Source organism: Phaethon aethereus (assembly GCF_964289735.1).
Source record: "Phaethon aethereus genome assembly, chromosome: 6".
NCBI lineage: Eukaryota > Metazoa > Chordata > Aves > Phaethontiformes > Phaethontidae > Phaethon > Phaethon aethereus.
Window position 1 is genome coordinate 369,732 of NC_138580.1, and position 24,621 is coordinate 394,352.

A 24,621-nucleotide genomic window follows, 5' to 3' on the forward strand; every position below is an offset into this window, starting at 1 on the left:
TACGTAAAATGGCGACATTAATTCGCACTTTAGCAGATCATAGTGATGATGTCAACTACTGTGCCTTCTCATCGTCGTGCTTGGCTACTTGTTCCTTGGACAAAACAATTCGCGTTTATTCTTTAAACAACTTTACTGAGCTTCCGTACTCACCTTTAAAAGGTCACACATATGCTGTCCACTGCTGCTGCTTCTCTCCATCAGGACACGTTTTAGCTTCGTGTTCAACAGATGGCACTACCGTGGTTTGGGACGCTCGCGATGGCCGGCTGCTGGCAGTGCTAGAGCAGCCCAGCGGCAGTCCTGTTAGAGTCTGCCGGTTTTCTCCTGAGTCCACATACCTGCTGTCAGGGGCGGCGGATGGGAGTGTAGTTCTTTGGAACGTGCGGTCATTGAAACTGTACAGGTGAGTGCCAAATACTTTGTTTACAATGACAAGAATGTAATTTAAGTAGTATGCTGTACTGTGTACAAGACTTGCAGACTTACACCGCTGATTGATACCATGAAGAAACAGGAATAGGATTTAGAAGACCAAAAAAATTATCTGTAAGAGAGGGAGAAGTGCTGAGTCTTGTCTTTTCTTTTTTTTTTTCCTTTCAGTTAAACAATGCAAATTCAAGAAGCTTTGATTTTTACTGTGACCTTTCATCTAAATCATGGGGGTTTTTTCAATTTCATGGAAGTGTTTTCATTGATTTAACATGAAATCGGGATGCATTGCGTACTGCGTGCTTCTGGTTTCTAAACAGTGGGTCAACAAACTATGATACGTAATGTACAGTTAGTTAGTGGAGCCTGACTGTGCTGTGTGCCTTATATTGCATTATCCATAGTGTTTTTTAATTAAGTATTTAATTACAAGGCTATGTGGAGTTCAGAAAGGTCTTAGAAGCTTGATAGTAATCCAGCAATCAAAAGAGTCTGGAAACTGTTGACAGATCCTGAAACCATAGAGTTTAAGAGATAATGGTAACAGAAAGGACTATTGGAGCCGAGTGAGTTAAGTATGACAGTCAACATTTCACGTGGGTTTCCAATAAGTATTTGAAACAAAGCAGATGAGCATTTTTAGTGATGTTGCAGAGTTAAAGGCGTGAACCTTAGGGTGATCTTTAAAGTCCTCCTCTACATTTCTGTATTTCAGCAAAGTCTTCAGGCCAGTTGTTGTAATCTGTACTTATAAATAAGTTTTAGAGCAGCAATTACACAACATCTGTAAAGTTAGGAAAGAAGAATTTGAGGGAACTGATGAGGTATTTCACTCAGGATGAGGGAGCAGCCACTTCTGAAAGCCAGACTTGCTGAGTTTTGGTAATCCCCTGTCAAGCATGCTACTGCTTTTGTGGCCTTCCTACCTTTGCCTTCCACAGCAGTGACTTAGATAGGAACTGTAAAATCTTTCAAAATGATTGATTATGGTTATCTGATATCATGTATATCTGGAAACCTGTCCATAAACAGAATTCTAATAGATTTTTGCCACCTTGTTGTTTGTAATGCATACAGAAACACTGAAATGGTGGGGTTTTTTTCAGAGCATAGACGTATTGATTACATATTGTTTCTTAGTTTTTTCTGTAAGAAAAATCGGGCATTTCAGTCATTAGTATTCTGAAGAGTAAGGGGTTTTCTATTTTGAGGTATTACTAGTGAAGAGGTTCTTTTTTTTATTCAGAATACTTGTTATTCACAGGGAAAAAAACAAATACTAAAAAGTCATTTCTTACAAGTGTATGCTATTAATATATGCAGTAATACATGTTTTAGACCTACATCCTTAATTTCCTCCTAGTTGAACAGTGGATGTATAACGACTATGTAGAAACTGTTGTTGTTTTAAGCAGAAATTACTTTGGTAGAGTATTGTAAAGAAACAAGAAAGAACCTGAGCATTCCAATTCCCGTCCCCTTCGTTTCACTTTTAAAAGTTCACTTCAAAGTGTTAACATGCCAACAGTAGTCAGCTTAACTTTAATTGCATGTATTTGGGGATGTATGGGTATATATTTTTTCAGCTGATGAATTTTTAAAATTATTATTGTTATTTGTAATTGCAGATAGAGAAGTGCACCTGTCCTGTTTTCTTAAAGCTGAAATCGGTATTACTTAGAAATTATCAAGGTACTTAAAAATTACGTCAGAGGATTTTAGTTAACCACCTAATGTCAGTCTGTGGTCCTCTGTTTCTTTTGCAACAGTTGATTGTGCTGATGCTAAAAAAGAGGACACCTTTTACCACACTGTTATGTCACTTGACTACATGTACAGATGGTAATTACACCAAAGGTATCCAGCTACTCTGTATCAGCTCAGCTGTTGTAACTGACTGTCCAAATTGGGAAGTAAGATGGCTGTTTAAATCATCTCTGTGATGGATGTGAACAACATGAAAGCAAGTTAATTTATGTGCATTTCTTGAAGTGTTCTCTATTTCCTGTTCAGCAGTCACGACACTGATAATCTGGCCTGAAATGCATCCTCTGAACATGTACAGTACTGCTTATTTTACTGTTAGGTTTTCAGAGCAGATGCTGCAGCTTTTTGTGTGAAAGAAGGAAAGTTTTAAAAGCTGCACTAAGGAAAAAGAATCGTACGTATAAAACCAGGAAGCACTGTAGTGTGTTTGGTAGTATTCTTAATGAAAGAATTAATGGAGTCAATGCTTTTTTGAAGGTCTTGGGCCTGATTAGAGAAACTCTCAGGAAAGTTTATTGACTTGTCTTCTATGGCATTAAGTTTGACACCTCTGGCAGTAAATAAAATTTCCATCAGCAAAAGAGAATGAGAGGCTTGTTCTACAAAATATAATGAGAGAGTAAATAAGACTGACGTTTCTTGCTGTATGACTGTTGCTTACAGCTGTGATTTTTTGTTTTACTGCATTTCAAGATTCAACTATGCATGCTGGGCCAGCTCTAGTGTCTATTAAGAGACACTTTCAGTTGAGTTTAGGTTACTGACAGATAACCCAAAGGATGTTAGGTTGACCCCCACTTCCTTCCCAAGGATTGACCACACTTCCATATCTGCTATGAATTTTCTTTTAAGATCAGTTTTACAAAGTGCTTTGGCTGACTTAGTTAAAATATAGAAAACATTTTTTTCACATTGCGTTCTCTTGCATACGAGTAGTCCAAAATTAACCCCGTATCGTAAATCACCAAATATTCCACTCAGCTACAGCTTATCATATGGGTTAGTAGGTGTTCTGTTTTGTCTTTGAAAACAGAACAGAGGAATTGTGGGAGTCTTTTTTTCCCCATGTTTTTGTACATGTAAATCTGTGTTATGATAGTTGTGTATTTATTTTTTATTTCTAAAATTTATCCTGCCATAGAATTCTGACAGTGCATTGTGCCTTTCAAATGGTAAGTCCATGCAGATTGTCTTTAGTTTGAAAATTATGTTATCACTCAGCTGCAACTACTGCCTTGGGGTGCCATCTTGTATTTTGCCTCCCACAGCCAAAGAGCAGGTCCTGGTTCCTGCAGCTATGCTTATTTTGCATCTCTTTCCACCGTTAGTGTGAGTTTCGCTCCCTTCTGTTGTTTTTTTACAATGTGATGTATTCTAAATTCAAATCCCGTGTACTTTTGCTTTTCAGATCTGGGAGTGTAAAAGATGGTTCTCTGGTGGCCTGTGCATTTTCTCCTAATGGAAATTTCTTTGTCACTGGATCATCGTGTGGCGATTTAACCATTTGGGATGATAAAATGAGATGTCTGTATAATGAAAAAGCACATGATCTTGGCGTTACCTGCTGTGATATTTCTTCACAGCCGATTTCTGGTTAGTTACTTGACTTGTCAGGGGAGAAACACAGAAAAAGAGTTATTTTATTTTTCACTAACTCCTGTTTTCATATTCTTTTTGCCATCAGTGCTCAAGATACAAATGTCATTGGGAAGAGCTGATGTTTTAGAATATTCTGAATATTCTTAAGTAAAAGTTGTGGTTAGGTTGATGACAAGGAGTGTACTAGGTTAACAAACAAGGTGATTAGCATGCTTATGGTAGCTTTCAGTAGCTAATTATGCTGTCAATTTTTGGAAAATGTTTGGGCAGCATCTGTGAGTGAAGCCTGTCTCCTGGGGCTAACAAGGGAGTTAGCCCGTCAGTGCTTGATTACGAGTCCCACTTTACTCTTTCATATTTTGTTTCCCCAAGCAGCTGGACTGGATTAAAGCAGTGCAGAGAACTGTAAACCTAGTAAGCCGAATGCTTGAGCTGTGGGGTGTGGATAGATAGACTGTTTTCCTGCACCTGACTTTCTCGGAGGAATTTGTGGGAGCAGTGAGCCCAGAATCTCATGCGTCCCACTAAGATGTGGTGCTGTTCAAATGTCTTACAGTTGTTTTAGCTGACCTCACCATATGAGTGGCATTTCAATTTTGTCATTATGTGCTTCTTCACAGTTGTGATGGTTGAGAACTCAGTTTTTTTCTTTTGAGAATGAATTCTGATTTTTATATATTTGGGTTTTGAGATCAAAAACATAAGGCATGCATAGTGTAGGGCTGCATTGCATATTATGTTCAGTTTTCATTCATTTCACATTTGTAAAGGTTTTCTGTGGAACTAAAGTGATTAGAACCTAGATTTCTCTATATGCAAAAACACGTATACTGAAAATTGCATATTTAAATTTCCAGCTGCCTCAGGGAAAGCTTTGGATTTGTGGATACAGGCTTTTACAATTATTGTTGTGGTTTAACCCTGCTGGGCAGCTCAGCCCCATGCAGCCGCTCGCTCACTCTCTTCCAGCGGGATGGGGAGAAAGTCAAAGGGTAGAAGTGTGAAAACTCGTGGCTTGAGATAAAGGCAGTTTAATAGAGCACGTGCAAGCAAAGCGAAAGTAAGTAATCCATTCTCCACTCCCCATGGGCAGGCAGGTGTTCAGCCATTTCCAGGAAAGCAGGGCTCCACCACGCGTAACAGTGGCTTGGGAAGGCAAATGCCATGGCTCCAAACGTCCTCCCATCTTCCCCGGCTTCTGTTGCGGAGCGCGATGCCGTACGGTGTGGGATGACCCTTTGGGCAGTCGGGGCAGCTGTCCCGTGCCGGCTGGGTCCCCTCCCAGCTTCTCGTGCACCCCCAGCCTGCTCGCTGGCGGGGCAGGGTGAAGGGCAGAGCTGGCCTCGAGGCCGCGCGAGCAGCGCTCAGCGGTGGCTAACGCATCCCTGTGTTACCAACACTCTTCTGATCACAAATCCAAAATACAGAACCACAGGAGCTACTCTCCCAACCAAAACCGGTAAAATTATGTCGCAACAGAGACATTTTGTATAATTGTGTGGAATACTGAAGGGTTGCATGTCTAAGCTTACATAGCTTGTATAGCGGGAAGAAACATTTGCACAAACAAGAAGAACTTTTGTTTGAAATATCCTGGTAAAAGTTAATCGCAGTACAGGGAAGCGTCATAGCCAAACAACCAAATATTGGGAATTCTGAAATATTTAGAAGAGTCTGAAAAGCTGAACGGTTAATTTGTATAAACTTTTGTCAAGTAAAAGTATTTAATAAAGAGTTAGAAAATCATGTAGTCATCTGCTTTTGATGGAGGTTTGGAAATTGGGCAGAAGCCTCATTGTCAGATTTAGGAAGTAATGCTGTAGCTTCTCTTTAACAACCTTGTAGGTATACTTCTGTGCTTTCCAGATCTGCTATGGAGACAAAGTAGTCTCCGTAAAGATGTGTAGGCTTCTGTTTTCAGAGTACAGATGAGCTGCTCTTTCAAAGGTAATTAAGGTGGTACAGAGCAGGAAGAAAGCAGGAGAAGTGGGAGAAAAAAGCAGGACAGAAGCAGGAGAAAGCTGAGGGAAGTGGGTGTGAGCATATACTTCAGTACAGAGAATTAGTGACTGGCAATACCAAATCAGTCAAATGTGTGTCTACTGAAAGGTGTAGGGACAGCATTGAATTCATCTCTCGCAATAGAAAGAGGATTAATCTTTGAATAACACCTCTAGATCTTTCTTGGTGAAAATACTACCCAAAAAACTCAATTGTGAGCTAAGACTTGCATCTCAGGGCAAAGGAACACATTGAAGCTGAAACAGATCGGAGTGTAATTTTCATCGCTCCATTTCCTGTTGAGATTATTTTCTAGCTTTAAAAAAGTGTGTTACCAAGCCTTCAGCCTTCTGCCCTTCTTCGAAGATAGAGAGAAATAGTCAAGAAAACAAGTATTTCCTACACTCTGAATTTTTTTAGCTGATTTACGATCATTCTTAATTTTATTTAAGCGATATGTTACTGAAAGTCAATATTTTCCCTTTTTGTGTGTTGCTGTTTAATCACCGAGGATTGGTGAAAACTTCTGGGATTATTGGCAGATTTAACACATTTCAAAATCCATACAAGTAGTGCTTATCCACTACAATTAAAGGTGGTTTTAGACTGAGACTCTCTTTACTTGCTTAATTCAGGGCAACATTAGAACCACAGTTTCTGATTGCTTCTTTGTGCTTTAAACTATTAGTTACAGATGATTCTCCTATCTTTGAAGTGGATTCAGGCACAGTTGCATAGAAGCTCGTCAGATCTAGAGAAGTTGTAATGCTGTGCAGGCTTTCCCATCCAAATGCAAAGTTTCATCGCTGCCCTTCTCCTGAATAAGTAAACTTCAGTGAAATTACCTAGTGATAGCAGTAGAAAATAGGCAGATCTTGCTAAATTTTTCTAGTGAACCTCAGTGTAAGACAGCGTAGTCCTCCTCCAAGTTTTCCCAAAGAGCACTGCATGTACAACACTCTAATACCCCATTAACAAGTTGATAACATGTAGAAGTGTCAAAGTCTGTGCATCGTGTCAGAATTCTCATCCAGACCAAGCTTCCAAGTAACATGTTCTTAGTTACCAAGAAACATGTGTTTTTACAACATCATAGCTAATGTGTGCTACTCATCTTTCTGTAAGACCCAAATCTTACACTGTGAAATCCTAGCAAAAATGGTGCGCTTTGATCCTTTAAAGTTTAACAGATTTGAGGTAAGTCCTAAGATTTGCCACAGTTATAGTAGCTCTGATTTTTCCTGTGAACAAACAGCTCTATGTGTACTAGGATTTTATTGTGATAACTGTATGAAATTAAAATACGCTTCATGTGGTGGAAAAATGGAGATAAAATCTCTGGGGTTATTTTGTAAGACACTTGACAGTAAATATTTTGACATTTCTGGTAACTACAGAGCTGGGAAGATGAGCCCTTAAAATGTCCGTTACAATTTTCTGAGTTCCAGCCTTAATCCTAGTGATGCTTGGAGGAATTTTAAGACTTGGTAGTGGCAGAGGTAATGCCACTGAAGGATTGTTACGGTGACTTGTGTCAGGCTGGTATGCCAGCTCAGTGGAGTAGAAGAGCAGAAATAATTTGGCACAGGGCATAAGAATAAAAGAAAAAAATTGATAATGGGCTGAAACAACACATTTAGAATGGAACATGATCATTCAGAAACACTGAATAAAGAGGGGGAAGCTATAAAACGATTACTTTTGTATTTCGTCTTTAATGCAGTATTTCTCAAGTGGTTGGCTGGACTGCAGTCATGAAACATCACTTAGTTTATAAAAATTAAGAGTCGAACATTTAAAATTATCTAAATAGCCTGTCAGATGCTCTCAAATTTTGTACATGTGTATGTGGTTATGTTTGAGAACTACTACACTGTAGAAGAAATGGATATAACCGTATAATTTAGGTTAAAAGACTACATTGTTGCACTCAGTAGTTAGAGGAATCAAACATTTACCATCAAGAAAACTTAAAATATGAGCCCAGTTCTGGTCTTTATTTGCTTGTTCAGGAAGCAATATAATAGTGATACCTATCTTTTACTTCTAAATCATTTTAGAACTTCTCAGTTATTTTTATTAACACTTTTTAAAAATATTACTGAGATTAAGGAATTTTACCGAACTCCAGTGTAAGAATGATGATGTAGTTTACTGATATGCTGTTATTTTCAGTGCTTCTGATTCCCATTAATATATTTGAATTTATCAGATGGTGAACATGGATTCAGATACTTCCAGATGGCATCTTGTGGTCAAGATAATCAGATCAAACTCTGGCTTATTCTGTATACAGATTTCTTAGGTGTGTATAGTGATGTTTTTTTCATACTCCAATGTCTTAAGTCTTTAGTGACAATTTACATCTAAGATCAAATTGATACTGCTGTCATGGATTCATAGCCAAACTAACCACAAGTTGAAAGTTTTCTTTTAATTGTTTAGCAGGAGAGCAGCTGAGGCATGCAGCACTTTGTGACATTGGGCTCTGTACATTTTATTTAGTGATCTATTTATCAATAATTGTAAAAGATTTTTTAAAAAATTATTCCAGTTCCCTCAAACTTAATGTTATGATAAGCATTTGGGTTTAATTAGCATTTTAATGTTTTGGTAACCAGTAATGTTTCTACTCTGGCATTTGAACAGGTTGATAGGTTGAAACCTCTTAATCTACCAGGCCAGGGAGAGGTTTCCTTTCATCTTTCAGTACATCTTGGCTGTTGAACAAGAACTGGAGAAATTATGAGTGCTGGCCTCTGGTAAAACTGCAATGTAGATGTCTGACTGCTATGTAGAGACTAGGCAGATGGCCAAAAACATCCTCAGTGGGTATTTTTTTGTAATCTCTTTTATATAGATGTCTGTTAAGGATGAATGTTGTGTGTACAGATACACATTTAATTATCTAAAACACTGTCAGAATGCTAAGACTACAAAGTGAGAAAGTCAGAGATGTTAAAATTGAGTTGTCTCTGTGATCTTTTATCCCCTTTTTTGTAGACAGAATGTCACAGAGTCAGATCTTTGGTGCAGCTTTACGCTTCTAAAAGCAGCTTGTCTTACACCTTCTCAAATATGCCTATATGTAATAATTTAATTTTTGTATTTTTAGGTGTTGAATTAAAACATAAATGCACGTTGCATGGACATTCTGCCCCAGTTCTGGCTTGTGCATTTTCTTATGATGGGCAGATGTTAGTTTCAGGGTAAGCAGTGTCTTTTACTTGTTTAAATTTCATGCAGATGGCTGTCCAGGTTCATGCTTCAGTATTGTAAAACGAAGTTCAAAAGAGTTGGAGATTTCAAAATATAGTTCCAGTAATTAAGGAACAGTTCTGTGGCCTCCAGAGCTATTGAAGTGTCTTTCCAGTTGTTCTGTGTCATGTCAATGATTGAATTTGAAATCTGGGATGTTGCAAGCTCTCTTCTCTTGAGTGTTGTAGTGAGAGTCGTGATTTCCTGGTTTTGGGGCATTTATGTGGCCTTTCGTATGGATACTCTAGCATCTGTTAAAAATACAAATCTACATTGCAATCTTACCATCTCTTTGGCGCACCATTTAGGATTTCCTTGTCACTCACACACTTTCAGGAGCTTTTTAGAAAGTTAAGTATCTCGAGATTTTTGTCTTTGATAGATTTGGTTGAAATTAAAAATTTCTTCACTGATCCACACCCAGAGTACGGCAACATAAGCCTTTTTTCCATAAATGTGCATGACTGAGATAACTGTAGACCTGTGTTTTTGATGTCAGCCCTGTACAGAATAATGGCTAAGACCCAAATTAATCATGAACCATTAGTTAGAGGGCGATATTATTATTAGCCTTTGTTAGAGGTTGATAAGGGAGTTGCCAGTGTCATTGCAAGGTCACTCTGTTATGTTTGAAAGACCCAGCAGGGTGGAGGTGATGGGAAGATACCTGATGCGTGGAAAGATGCAAATGTCGCACTTGCATCCAAGCGGGGCAAGGCAGAGGATCCAGGGAGCTACGGGCCGGTCAGCGTAACTCCGGCCTCTGGGGAGGTTATGGAGCGAATCCTTCCAGTGGGCTTGGGAGCCGTTTCCAAGCACAGCGTGTTTGGGGAAAGCAGGAGGAATCGAGCAGGGGCCGGCTGAGCCTGACCACCCTGGCTGCCTTCAGTGATGAGCAGCTGGCTGGCGGAGGAAGGGGAAGCAGCGTGCGTTTTACACCTCAGCGTTAGCAAGGCTCCCAGCGTAGTCTTACAGCCACAGCGGGGACATACAGGTCGGAAAAGTGGACAGTAAGTTGTGTGGAAAAATGATGGGACTGTCGGGCTCAAATGGTTGTCGGTGATCAGCAGCAGAAAGATAAACTGGCAGCTGGTTGCTAGTGGCTTTCCTCAGGGATCAAGCTATTGAAACAGGAGATTATAAATAAGGTAGAGATAATAATTCATGTTTTAATGAATATTAATGACTGTATGCTTTTGTTCTGCACTTCTCATGAAAAGTGCTTAATCACTTCTAAGATAAGAGACAACTTGAAATAACAAATAAAATGATTCTACTCCTAAATTTTAATTGTCTTTTTTGCAAAGATAGTCTAAAATTAAATGGAAAAACTCATGTCTTGCAAAGGAAAAAGAGAAGACTAACAATAGCCAGCAAATAAACTTAAAACTATACAAACCCAGGAGACAATAGCTTGCTTTGACGTTTTGCTTTGTATTCTTTTTAAGGGAGTCTTCTTCAGGATTTGAAGATCATTATGAATGTTTGTGATCTAGAGTTATTTTATTTTCCATTAGACATATGGATTATTGTTTTTCACTTACATTGTCGTAAGTGAAATGTCTGTCCCATAAAGTCTTTCACGAAACGTGCTGTCATGGTAAATAACTGTGCAGTTTGTATTTCATGGGATATTTTATGTATTGATTGCATTTCACCACTATATTTGATGTATTGCATTGCATTGCACTACGTCCTCTAGCTTGCTTTGCAAATGAAAAGGTTTCAAAAATAAACAGAAGCGCTGAGGGTAGATCATGGATAGCCGCATTCTGTGCATCTGCTTTACAGATAGTGCTTGCCAAGACATGAAGTAGGTATCGTACAGACAGTGGGGAGCAGTGGGAGTGGGGGCCATTTGCGTAAGCACTGTGCAAATCTTCTACGTCAGAAATTCTCATGAAAGTGCAGAGTTTTCACATTTAACTACTGTTTTTTGTATCACGCTGGAGGTACAGCTAATCAGTGGTGGTGTTTTAAGGTGGGCATGGGTGGAGGGGAATTAGATACCTAAGCTTTTCATAAAGTGGTGTTAAGAAATCTGTTTGCTCTTATTTTGTTTGTGGAAAGAGGTTTTTTTCCTTCCTTAATTAAAATAGTTTCCTTTTCCCTGTCTGCATCATTTTAATGTCACTGTTGTTTTTTTTAAAAGGTCTGTGGACAAGTGTGTCATAATATATGAAACTGTAAGTATAGCATAGTGCAAGATCATTCATTGGATTGTTGCCTTTAAATACCACTGCTGTTTCTGCAGTGTCTTATCAATGTAAAGAAATACTAAAGAACAGGAACTATATAAACCCAAAATATTTACTGTGCGGGGGGGGGGGGGGGGGTGTTGAGGAAAAATGTCCCTTGAGAATTGATCAGTCTTTCTCACTTTTTAGTTACATTTCTTTGAGGAGTTTGTTATTTGATTTCTCTACACTAGAGTATCATTATTAGAGACTAGTAGTATTAAATGAATTCCATACTTACATGTTATCTTTGTATTGAAGTAGAAGGATTTTTTGTTACCCTAAATTTATCTTAGTTTCCAAAGCAAGAAGGACTGTAGCTTTTGATGTAAAATCAGGAATGGTGACCATAGAAATTCTTTAGTTAATTACACTAAAAGCATAAAATAGAAGCATAATAAAGAATTCAAGGAAATTTTTATGTTAAATACAACGTCTTTTCTTTAAAACATATTGTTTAGGCATTTGCTACATCCTTTGTGGTTCATCTGTAAGTGGTATTTACCTTCAATACTTTGTAGTGTTAAACATACTAATTTTGCTGAAGATGAAGGATGAACCAATTTTAAGCTTCTCCATGATGGACAGCTCAAGAAACTGGAGTGCTGGCCAATGAATTAGTGATTCAGACTAACTTTCCTCTTCATCTTTCCACCCTGTCTGTACCTGTCAAAGAAATAGTATCTCTTAGTAGAAGGAAAATCTTTCGAATCATAAGTTAAAACTGTGGAAATTCAGGAATCTGGTATTTAGTAGCATCTAGTGGCCAAATAGGAGAAGCACAAGTGTGATTAATTACTGGCCCACCTGAAGCATTGTAGCGTGAAGTCTACTTGAATTTCAGTTACCTCTTCACTTCTGGTCACTTCTAATCCTAGATTTGTGGAAGAATTGTTTTTATCCACACGAGCAGCCAGCCAGTGCGGATGTAACTAATTGAGCTGGTACTTCTGGCACTGCAGTGCCCGAAGCTCCGTGCTGGCTGACTGCCGGAGAGCCGCGTTCCAGAGAACGGGACGGCCTGCTGGCCGGCTCTGGCAAGGTTGTAGAACTTGTCTGAAGGTAACTTCTGCTGTCTTCCAAGAAGCAATATTATTCCTTATTTTGAGAGAAAGTATACAAGCGAAAGAAGATTCTTTTTATTCTTTGAAGTTTTAAAAGCACAAATATTCTTTTACAGAGTACTGGCACTACCCTTCATACTTTGTCTCGGCATACCAGGTGAGAATTCAGCACGAGTATTCTGTTTTACTGCTAAGAAAGAAATGAAATTAAATCCTTTTCTTGTGAATTTTCACACATTTATTTTTATTTGTAGATATGTTACAACTTGTGCTTTTGCACCATATAGGCCCTTACTTGCCACAGGTTCGATGGATAAAACTGTGAACATATGGCACTTTGAGCTTAAGCAATCCTGTGCAGGTTAGTGTGTGAAGTAATTGTAATCTGTTCTTTAAATTTAAAGCACAATATTGTGGAACACTTTCTGAAGATGCAAAAAACGTGCTTTTTCTTACATGCAGTTAGTTTGTATCCTCAGGATTATGTGCATGTTATTTATCTTTTTTTCTGAATTGATCTTATTAATGTCCTACAGAGGTGTTCTCTTTTTGTTTTTTAAAGAAAAAATATATTATTAAGAAAAAATATGTTATTAATCTGCTATATCTTCTTTTCTGATACTCGCCATTAATTTCTTACTCTCTGGACAGCATTTAAGAGATGAATATGATTCCCAGAGCGCTGAAAGACTTTTTGGACAGGTATCATTGGCGATAAGGTAGACAGAAAATACGCTAATTGCAAGCACAATTGTCAACACGAAATACAGCTTACCAGTTGGTATAGGTAAAAAAACCAGGATAATTAATGTTACAAAATGTATCAGCACCTAAAGTATGTGAAACAAAGGTATATAGATCTTTGCTCAAAGCACAAGAGTAAGTCTGGACTTCGGTTTGCTTTTCTACAGAGGTGTGAAACTTGGTTTCAGTGTCTGCTGACGCTTTTCTGGTTTTTAGTTCAGTTCATATTTGACAGAAGTGTAGGCATCTGAGGGAATAAATTCCTCTAAGCTTTGAAAATCGATAAGTAAAAGACAAACCCAAGTTATTGCCCCCTACTGAAGTCATGTCAAATGAGCATTTCTTTCATTAGGTGTTGGGGAATGTATAGTACTGAGAAATTCTTGCCATTGTTCTTAAACTGGGGTTTCTTCATTGTTAGTTTTGTGGGGGCTGAGGGATGGTGTGTGTTTGTTTTGGTTTTAACTGTCTTTTATCTTCCCTTTCCAAAGGAAGTACTGTAGAAAATGAATCTCGGGTGGCTGTTGAGGACTGGTCAGAGGACGATGTTTCAGCCTGGCTTTGTGCACAAGACTTAGCAGACTTTGTTGGGCTTTTCAAAATGAATAACATTGATGGCAAGGAACTACTGAATCTTACTAAAGAAAGTCTGGCTAATGAATTAAAAATTGGTAAGAGTGTAGAAATCCAAATAGTGTTTAATCTTTAGACTACACGTGAAATGTTGGAATGAAAGTGAGTTAGGAGTTCCATACGTGGATGTTTTTTTTCCCTGAAATGCATTTTTATTTCATTACCAGGGCTGATAAAACCCCCTCATGTCACATTATTCTCAGTACTCTTTTTTGTTTGTTTGTGTTTGCTTATACCTAGAGACATAAAATGCGCTTCCACCAACAATGCCATGTTAAGTGGTCTTACCTGCTTTTGTTTCTGATTTCCTTTTTAGATCTTGTATCATTAAGCTGTGGAAAAGGAATTTCAGCTTTTGTGTATACTTAATGATTCTGACTTTGGTGAATAGGGTACTCCATAGTTTTTCCTATTGGTCTGCAAAAGGACCATGTTTATAATACTGTGTGGTCAACTACCTTGAATTTAGCAGTGAAATTCTTCACTGTTACCATAATAGAAAGACACAAGGCATGTTTTAGTTTTTACTTACTTTGGAGATGAAGCGTTTGATGTTGACATTTAGTAAAGATCACGCGAAGCTTGCTTGTGCTCAGACGCTTTATAATTCATCAGATGTCCTAGTTAATACATTGTCCTGTCACTTTATTGCAAAACTGTGATTACATTTTAGAAGGAATCACAAGGAAGTGCCATATTAGTAATGATTCCACAGCGGTAATTCTGAAATAAGAAACTTAACGATGGTGAGCTACACTGGAACTTTCTGAATATAAGCTGTCTGTTCATTTTGATGGCTAGTTTTGGTGTAAATTAGGTGCTGGTATGTTTGCCAAAGTGAGATCAAGTATAGCAAGAGGCTGAATGAGTTAAGCAACCTTTTTAAACGTACATTTTCATTTTTATAAGTTAGTATTCTTCATTGTAGGAAGACCGCTCCCTTCCTTTTTTGGTTCTCCTGTGTCTGTGTGGAGGGTATTGGTCTGTATCAGATCGTACTACCTCTGTATATCAACTCGCTTTGCTGAATTCTAGAGATCAACAGAGATGCTGGGAATCTGCCAGAATTTGTCATCCACGAAAGACACTTGGCTTCATCAGTTTCTGCACACATTTTCTTTAACATTGGAGTAGCCTAAAACTCTGTTGCAGCAGTGACCATCTGGGGCTAAGCAAATAATGCTGACTAGAAAGTTACGGGAGAATGGAATGCAGTCTGACCAATGATGAGAACTGACCTGCTGAATATAGCCTTCTCTATGGGGAAGAAAATCAGCAAAAGCATGTGTTGCCTGATAGATTTGTAATGATGCTATCAAGAACAATTTCAAACTCAAATAAGAAAATAAAGTCCGAGTTGTAAGAGCCCGTTGTAAGGCAAGGTATAAGATGCCTGAGTGGATGTGGCTTTAGACAGAGCACATGTAGAATACAGACTAATTACGGGAAGCTGTTGCTTTCTGGCTCTTTCATTTGCTATAAAAGGATGCAGTGAGGATTGATTGTACATATGAGCTGAAGTAGCTTCAGTATGTTCTTTCCCATTACCAGGTAAAATGCTCATTGCTCAGTCTCTGTTCTCAAGACTTTGTTCTTCTGCCATGCTTCTTCTTCAGTAGTTACTTTAACACGCATCATAAGATTATAGGATAAGGAGTCGGATTTTCACCAGTATCAGGTAGCTATAAGAAATTTTTAAAAAAGCTCTAACTGAAATCACTTACTGTCTTCATAAACATAAGCTACTCCACAAATATGAGCCAACATATATGCAATATGAAGCAGTGAGTTCCACTTTAATGGTTACAATAAAGTTGTTTTTAAAAGAAAATAATGAAATACAGTACTCGCCAAATAAAATCATTCAAATCAATCAGTTCTGAAGTGGTAAATGCTTGTGATTCTGTTTCTGTATATCATTCTACAACTGTAATTGGCGCAGAATAGAAATTATGGCCTGGTATATTTGACTTGAAGAATTGCTCTCTATCTGCCATGGCTCAAGCATTTACAAAATAGGAAAATACTATCTGCCTAAAACTTACATGCTTTTCAGTGTTATTCAAATTCCAGTTTAACTAAATTTTAAGAGTCTATCACTATACAAATACTTGAATGAGCATGTCCTTTCTCTCCTTGATAATCTGTTTTCTTTGCTCTAAAAATGCAACATTTACCAGTTCCATAAGAACTTGCCGAAAAATTCTTGAGGTTTTTTACAGTCTTTGCTGAGGGAGCTTTTAGACTGTTTTACTTGATGATTGATAGGATAGAAGCTTTTTCTTGTATTATTTTTTAATTAACTGCTGAATTTTTGTCCTGTTAGTCTTTGCTTCAGCTCTGATTTGCATTTAATAAAAAGGGTATCCTCATGCCTTTGAAGGCATTTAATCTAAGAGAAAGTGAAGCAAGTGGTTCACATAACACTTCATTAGCTTCTTCAGTTGTTTTTGACAGGTTTTGGAAGAATGCTTCATTACCATGCAAATGGAACTAGCCTCTTCCCAACCTAATTGTCATGTAATGTAAATAACACTGTATTAAACTCTGTAAGATGTTGAGCAAAAGTAAAGCAACTATTATATACATTCTAGCTGAAAAGCTTGTGTACATTCAACAAAGTTCAAGATTTCTCATTCTTAACAGACACAATGACACAAACATTGCAATTCTGGGATGCAGTTGAGTCAAAAAAAACAGCAATATGCATCCTCTTCCAATTCAGAATACAAGGTGACGGTACGTTGTTCCATGCCCGCATACTCTTTTCTTCCTATCAGGCTAACTGAATGTGTTAATGTAAGGTGAATCCTTGCCTTCCGTTTGTTTGAGAGGGTGAGTAGGAGGTGAGACTAAGTCTAATTTTTGGAAAACCACACCTTCAGTTTAGGGGTTAGTGCCATACAAAATATTTTGTACTGTAATATCACAAATCGTAAAGAAGTTGGAAGCGTTCCAAATACTTTTCCTTCTTCTGCAGCACATTAAGGCGGCTTCTTTTCATGTGACTCTATCCTAATTTAGGTTAGGTACGTAAAGAGAACAGATTGTCTTGAAGACCGTTCATCTCTTTCCTCACTTACTGCAGGGTGTCCTTAGAACATAACTTAAAACAAGGATGAATACACATAAACTGAATGAGGCAGCCTCTGATCAGGCTGACTCCGTCTTCTCCTCATCAGCAACGTGCTATCAAATATGTGGGGGGTTTTGTCTTCCTCTCTTGCTTTTAAGGTTGCACACTAGGTACATACAAAAAGTATGAGTTCTGTTTCCATTGTTATCAAGAAGCTCTGGGGCTGAGAATGAGCTTGAAAACAACATTTTTAGAGCAGAATTTGATTTGCTTGTGATTCACCATGCCTTACATGCACACTGAAGTAGGAGTAAACTTTGGGGGAATTGCTCGGTATAGATGAAACAGAAAATTGCACGTGCTTTGCCTATATAAAAAAAAATCTTATTTTAGGTGTTCTTTTATAACTAGTTTTCGAAAGGTGGTGGGTCACGGATAATTCTTTAATCCCTTACTAGAGATTTACTCAGAGGGTAGTTAACTGAGGTGCAAACTGGATGCAATAATCTGTAATCTGTTTGCATGAGAGGAATTGAGGAGAAATGGCCCATGTGATGAAGATTGTAGAAGATGCCCTCAAAATCCAGTTATAACTACAGAATTATTTGGTTCCTTTTTTACCTTTCTTTCCTTTGGTTATAGTCTTAATTTTTCTTGATCCCAACCTGATCCTTTAGATTTTTACAAAATTGCCATGCAAACTCTTCCTAAGAATAAGCCTGAACTTTTACTCTATTTCAGTCCTTACATTGTCTTTATCTTTACATATGTCATTATATAATCCTTATTAAGGAAATGTAGGTTAATTTTTTTCTTTTGCATATATTTTTCTTACTCTGTCACATCTTTTGCCGTGGCCGATTACAGTGGCTTGCATATCAGCATGACTGAGTTTTATCCCTTTGCACACATTGTGTGAGGCGGCTGACTGATCGTACAGTAAAGCTGGAAGCACTGGTGTGTTTGTTAGGGCCAGTCTGCTTGGCAGTCTGCAGACAGAGTGAGCAGTTGGTTGTAAGACTGTTGTATTTCATTCAACTTTTTATTTTTGTACCGAAGATGGAAAATTAACCGGAGTAGGAACTAGTATTTACCACTACTAGATTGGAAGAAAAAAATGTGACACATTACACCCGCAGGTTTTTTGACATAAAACAGTTTTTAAGAGGAGGAATGTTTTATGCTGCTGCCAGATGAAGATTACCGATATCTAGGATGCATTTCCAGTCTTGACAGGTTAAAATTCGAGTGTGACAGTTTGTAGAACTATAAAATCACTTTTCTCATTGACAGATTTCTTTTTTCCTCTTCTACTCACAATTGAGTTGGAAAGAATGGCTGCTGTCTCAAACACAGATATGGCTCCTTTGTCAGATTCACAGCTATTGCATATTCTCACTAAATCGGTAATAGTAAGTACTCAAGTCAGTTTTGGGATGCTTACATAACCTTGTCATCCTTCATGGGGGAGTATGTGTTAACTGGTTTTTGTGGTGCCCTACATCATCAAGAAAAAGAGCTTATACCGCAGTATGTACCTTGTAGAGAGAAGAGCTCGTAAGTCCCACAAATCTCAGACCACAGTATTCTTCCTTTAAAAAAAAAACAAGCAAAACTGATGCAGTTTTCATAGACTCAGACAAAATACGGGCACTCGGGCTCCACAGGTCATTTTTATGCAAAAGGGTTTGATTATATTTAATTGAACTGAAATAAATGAATTGAATCTTTACTAAAACCAAAGATTCTTACTGCTCATAGTAACAGGCCCCTCTTCCCCTAGCATCCCTACCATTGGATTTTTATTTTTTTACGGGATTCTCTTTTCTGCCAAGAACCAGCTCTGCTACCTTCACTTGCAGTAGTACGTTACTGTACCTAATTTGAGAACATGTATAATGATTATTCATATGCCAACAATTTTATAAGTATATGTTAGACTGGAGCTGTGCGCCAGGCAGCGATGACTAGTGTACTGGGCATTTTAATCGTGCTTTTTGAAAACAGTTTCTTCCCTCCAACATAGAAGATGGTGTTCAGTTTTGGTCAGAAGTTGCATGCATTTTTTCAGCATGAGTTTCCTCTTGGATACAGCTTTTTTGTTATTGGTTCCCTCCCCTTAAAGTAAATATTCATTATTGTTGTTTGCATGGAGTGAGTGCATGGTCCTTTCACTGCTTTCTGCGTGGGCTGCCTTGTTTGACAGTGAAACTATAAATGTAAGTCATTTAATATAGCAGTTTAAATAGTACAATCGAAGCACTGATGTCTTAACGCCGCTTTGCAGATAGTTATGCTACTGTGGTATTTGGTTTTGTTTCTAGCGAATGAGAAGTATAAATTGCGTCTGCACAATGTGTGGGAATAAACATAACTGTCCCCACCCCCTCCCCACCTTTAGTGGTTGGAATCCAGCATTAAACTAGATTGTGAACAATCTTTTTGACGGAGTTATTCATAAAAAATATCTCACAAAATACAATCAAGCATGGTGAGAATTTATAAAAGATTTAGGTTCCCATACGTTAATTTCAATATAATTTGTAAGTGTAAAGCCCCACCATGAATCCAAATTTAAGTTAGCAGCATTTCTGCTATTTCGTAGTATCTGCTTCTGTGCCAAACATTTTAAAAAAAAAAAAAATCCAGAGAGTTGAGCAGCTCATCAAGATACTCTTACTTCACTCACTAGAGACAGAAGAGAACTTAATGAACCTTTTCTGTCATCAGTTTAGCAGTAGCGGTGTTGCACAGCGGTGAGTTCCGGTAGGAACAGTCCCATGCCGTGCAATAAAGGGGCTCTGTTACCGAGACCTCGAACAAAAGGTGTGTGAGGTCTGTCTGTATCCTGAGGGCTTCGGTATGTCTTACCCAGGCTTTTTAAGGTTTATCATAATCTTGCCAAGGGGATTGTCCACAGCGAGGTTATTTTTAATTTTTTTTAAGAATGGACAGTTGGGAGCAAATGAAGTTTTATGGGTTTATTGATACTGTGTGAATGAGAGTGCACCTCATTATAAATGTGATGCGCTTTTCTGGGGAGAGGAATGCCTGTGTACAATTTCATTGTAAAAATAAGTTATTTCCATTTTGATACAGGTTGCTTACACAAGCATTGCCTGAGCATTGAGGTGCTGCAAGTCTAAGACCTTATCTTTCATGAAATAGGAGCGTACAACAATGAAGTATAAATTGCCGGCACAGTGTACAAACATACCTTATTGTTGTTTTGCTGCGGTGTTTGAAGACAGCAGAGTTACTGTTGATGTGTCTTCCCTTTATCAGCTTTAGTGCCCCTGAACTAAAACAGTCTGAAAGAAAACAAGGCACCGTGGCACAATCGTAAGCACATTAATCTCTAAAAAACCACAAGTTCAGGCATTCTTCAGTCATCCCTTTGTACGCCACAGGACAGCAATACTATACGACAGGTGTAGTGTAATAGAGAGATGTAAATCACCTTGCGGGACAAAAGCTGATGTGAAGGTTAAGGGAAATCCAGTGAATTACACTTTTACTGAAATGGTATGTCCTTACATTTAGCATGGACAGAAGGACACAGCAGTCAGTAAAAAAGCTGTCAGTCCCTGTAATGTTAGTGGTATTCAGATTTTTACTCTCTAATTACCTTTTTAATCCCTGCACCAATAGTGTGTTTTGTAACACATCAGGCATTTAGAGAAATGACTGCCTATGTCACTGATGAAGACGCTAAATAGTACTGGTTGAAGTAGGGACCCTTGAGGGACACTACTCGTCGCTGGTTTGCACTGGGACTTTGAGCCACTGACTGCAAGTCTCGGGACACGGCCAGCCAGCCAACCACCTATCCTTCTCACAGCCCACCCATCGAGTCCCTATCTCTCCAAGAGAGAAGGATGTTGTGTGGTGCCATGTTAAAGGCCTTACAGAAGTCCGGGTAGATGACATCAGAGGTTCTTCCCTTATCTACCAGCACAGTCATACAAGGCCACCAGATCAGTCAGGCATGATTTGCCCTTTGTGAAGCCATGTCGGCCATTGGCTCCTGTCACCCGTATGCTTTGACATAGCTTACAGGAGGAGCTGTTCCATGTTCTTGCCAGGCACAGAGGTGGGGCTGACTGGTTGGTAGTTCCCAGGGTCTTCCTTTTTACCATTTTAAAAAACGGGTCAATCAAACTAAGGAGTGGAGCCCCTACAACTGTCATGCGGTTTTATTCTTGGTGCTGCATGCTTCTATTTTGTAAATTGGCACTCATCGTTACCGCTTACAGTGAAGGTGAATGCATGTGTTAATGGTGGCCTGAATTCAAGAAATGAAGTAGGAATGTGGTTCTGGATCTCCAGTAACAGAGTCCCAGGAACTCCCAAGGCCTGGATGCAAAGTCTTAGGACCTGTGCGTGAGTCTAACTGTATGTCTGTTGTGTAGACATGGCTCAAAGGTAGAAGATCAAAAATATGCTAGTAAGCTTAGACTTAAGCAAATAGTTCTAGTTTATGTGGGTTGTCTCCAATTACGCAGTGCAAATAGTGTAAGGAACGGGGCCAGAACATGTTAATGGAGTCTCCTCAGCCTGCTACAGTGTCAGTGAACTTTGCTGTCCTGCTTGGTGCAGTATTCTACTGGAAGAGTGGTTGATGCATACACTCGGGAAATGAGAAAGGTGGACTTGATGCTGCACAGCCTAAGGCACGCTGGAATCCAGACTGTCCCATGCCTAAGGGCAGTGCGAACCACTAAGCTGTTCCACAGAGGGTTGGAAGTAGAGTAAATATCGCATCCTTCTCATCCTGTTTGGTGTAATGCTATACCAACAGCAGAGTCCTTGTGTTAAGTATGCTCAGCCTGATTGGAATGAGACTTTTTGGGAGATTAAGCAACACCTGAATGCCTCCCTACTGATCTGTGAAAAATTCAGCATTTTATGTCCATAATGGTGACATAAATATGACCCTGTGCCAAACTGCAGGGCAAACCTGGTCCAAGGGTGATGAGTCCTCACTCGGGTGCTTTGGTGGTAGGTAGCCTTCTGTTTGGAGGTGACGATGGTACTTGTGCACTCTTACAACTTCGTACTGTTATTTATATAGTCCAGTTTCAAGGGAGAAAGACTGCTGTCTTCCACTCTGCCTCAGTTTTATCTGCAGTTAGCTTTGCACATGCAGCAGTGTCTGTGCTTCTGCTGTGCGTCAACTAAAATGCTGTTCTGCCAGGTAGCCACGTCTTTGCAGCGACGTTGCGCTTGCATTTGTTTTACTGTTGGTTGGCATTACTGTACAAAGTGATTGTTAGCCAGCAGGAGTGACGGGCTGCAGTTGCGCTGCCTGTAGCAGTGGCCAGGGACGTCTGCAGGTTTTTCTGTATTAGGTGGGGGTGGTGAGATGGAGCTGTGTCTCCTGTAACGCAGCTGCTAACGAATGCAAGACCTAACCTCTTTGCCTTACATGTCTGTGTTGTCCGCTTCATGTATGAATTTCAGAGTCTCTAGGCCTGCGCAGTAAAGTCCTCCAGAAAATTGAAGAACTGAGGATGAAAATGGTCTCTGTTTCTGTTACTATCCCTGACGAGTTCTTATGTCCTATAACAAGGGAGCTTATGAAGGATCCTGTCATTGCAGCAGGTATGTCTTTAAATGACGTTCACTAAAATGAATGACTTGAGGGTAAAGATAGGTGTGGGAGCACAAACATGGGCATATCTTACCAGTTGTAGAAAGACAAGCTATTCTAAATAGCTGTTGCCACAAAATAGAACTGTGGTAAATGTTTAATTTGCCAAATTATATCTCTATATGCTGTAGCAAGCAATTTGCGTAGTGTCAGCTCTGCTGATGAGGCTGCATAATTTTTTTTTTTTTTTAATGTCCCTTTCTTTATGTGCCTTTGCAAATATAATTACAAGCCTAATTAGAGAATTGCCTTGGTAAGTGCAAAATGGAACTATGCACACAGGGGGCAGGGGGGACAAAGCCCAGGCTCACTACTACTCTTAGCACACCAGGTATATGGCGCTAAAAAGTTCGTACAGAATGAGATTTGTTTAGATTGAACAAGACCTTGGAACAGAGATACGCAAGGACCAGGAGATGTTATGTTATGAAGAACTAGTGTTTCACAGTTATAATTTTGGGGGCAGGGAGGGTGGGCATATGACCAGCAAAAGACCAGTATATTTTTTTTGATGCTCTGTAAACAGTGCCTAACTTTATACAGTTTTGAGGTATCAGGCCAGACTTTTGAGAATTAAAACGTTCAAAATATGAAAACATCTGCCACCTGCTGGAGTAGTAAGCACTGCACTTAACAGGGCTTGAGCTTCTAAGCAATAGCAGTAGGAGGGCAGCCTTGCATATCCTTTTTTTAATATAATTTTGAAATAAGGGTACATAGTTTTAGAGCAGGATAGTTTTGTTGAAAAGCTGAACGTTACTACCAGTCACTATTAACGTGTATATTACAAAATCAAATAGGTGTTTTTAAGAGAAACTGTTGACCTTTTAAAATAAAATGTTTACAGTGTGTGTGGGATCAATTACAGTGTATATATATACATAAATATTACCTGTGTGCCGTTCAGTATTCATGTGTTACACTGCTGTCCTGAAACATGGGATTCCTCTGCTTTTCAGAACAGAGGGTGGGCATATCTGGGAGTTCCTCATACTGCTTTATTTTTATAGAAGTTAATGAATAACAGAAATGTTAGTGATTGCAGCAGGAGAAGGTTGGTTTCTGGCAAGACAGGTGAAGGAAAGTATATTTTTTGTGTTTGGAAACTTCTTTATTCACTAGGTAGCTACTTCACAGCCCAGCACTACAGAACTGAACTTCCTGTAGCATGAACACGTGATTTTATGTAATTTGGAGCTGTTTACCACTTGTTTACCTTAGTCACAAGTTCATGCACGAACATGGCTTAGGCCCGTGGCCTCCTCAGAGACAAGCAGGCTCGTTCTGCAAATGTCTTGCTGCCCTGCCTCAGCATCAGTGGAGCCTTTTCTAAAGAAAGAGATGGAAATTTTGTGTGTCCTGTGTTGTCCCCCCATGCCCACTCCTGGCGCGTTGGGGGTAGGTGTCGGACACAGCTGCAAGATCTTTTCAAACAACACGCTGCTTCATAGTCAGTCGTCGGTGAACTGATGCAGCTGTAAGGGGCTGGTAAATTTGCAGTGCTGTCTAAGACAGACAGCTTGTAGCAGTTAGTTTGCTAGGTACAGTACAAATTAAAAAGGTGAACCAAACTTTTATCTTAATACTGCTGTATAAAGTTTTGTTGTAATACATTTAACTATATGATTTGAAACAAATATTTATTAGTTTATGGTGAAGCTTTCACAGACAGCATAATTTTTTTTCTCTTTCTCAATTTTCTTGTTGGGAAATACCGATTACCTTACATCGCTTTTAAATTTAAATAGCTAAAACCCTTACAGCGTAACACTGAAGTACCCAAGCATCTGTAACAAAAGCCTCTGATGGTGGTTTCTTTGTAGATGGCTATTCCTATGAGAAGGAAGCAATGGAAAACTGGCTCAGCAATAAAAGACGATCTAGTCCCATGACGAATCTTCCTCTCCACTCGCTTATGCTTACACCAAACAGGACACTAAAAATGGCTATCAGTCGCTGGCTAGAGACTCAGCAGAAATACGGTTAAACCACTTACTTAGTTTTTAAGTTGTTTATTAAAATTAATTGACATGAAATTGTATGTAGCTAAAGGAAATAACTGTATCGGAAACAATCAATCAATCAAAAAGAAAAAGCTGCGTTTCCGTTCTAATCTGTGGCTGTCATTTAAGTTTTTGTTTGAAAGAAAATCTTCAC

At 38.9% G+C, this 24,621-nt stretch overlaps 1 protein-coding gene across 1 annotated transcript; it reads left to right on the plus strand.

Moving 5' to 3' along the window:
• On the plus strand, positions 1–24,451 carry WDSUB1 (WD repeat, sterile alpha motif and U-box domain containing 1; the record flags this gene model as incomplete). Its single annotated transcript, XM_082001157.1, has 10 exons — positions 1–406; positions 3,608–3,792; positions 8,012–8,104; positions 8,915–9,008; positions 11,210–11,243; positions 12,475–12,515; positions 12,613–12,723; positions 13,598–13,773; positions 22,275–22,415; positions 24,288–24,451. The coding sequence occupies exons 1-10, from the start codon at positions 9–11 to the stop codon at positions 24,449–24,451; spliced, it is 1,437 nt and encodes a 478-aa protein (XP_081857283.1). The 5' UTR covers positions 1–8.
• Between the last annotated feature and the right edge of the window lie 170 nt (positions 24,452–24,621).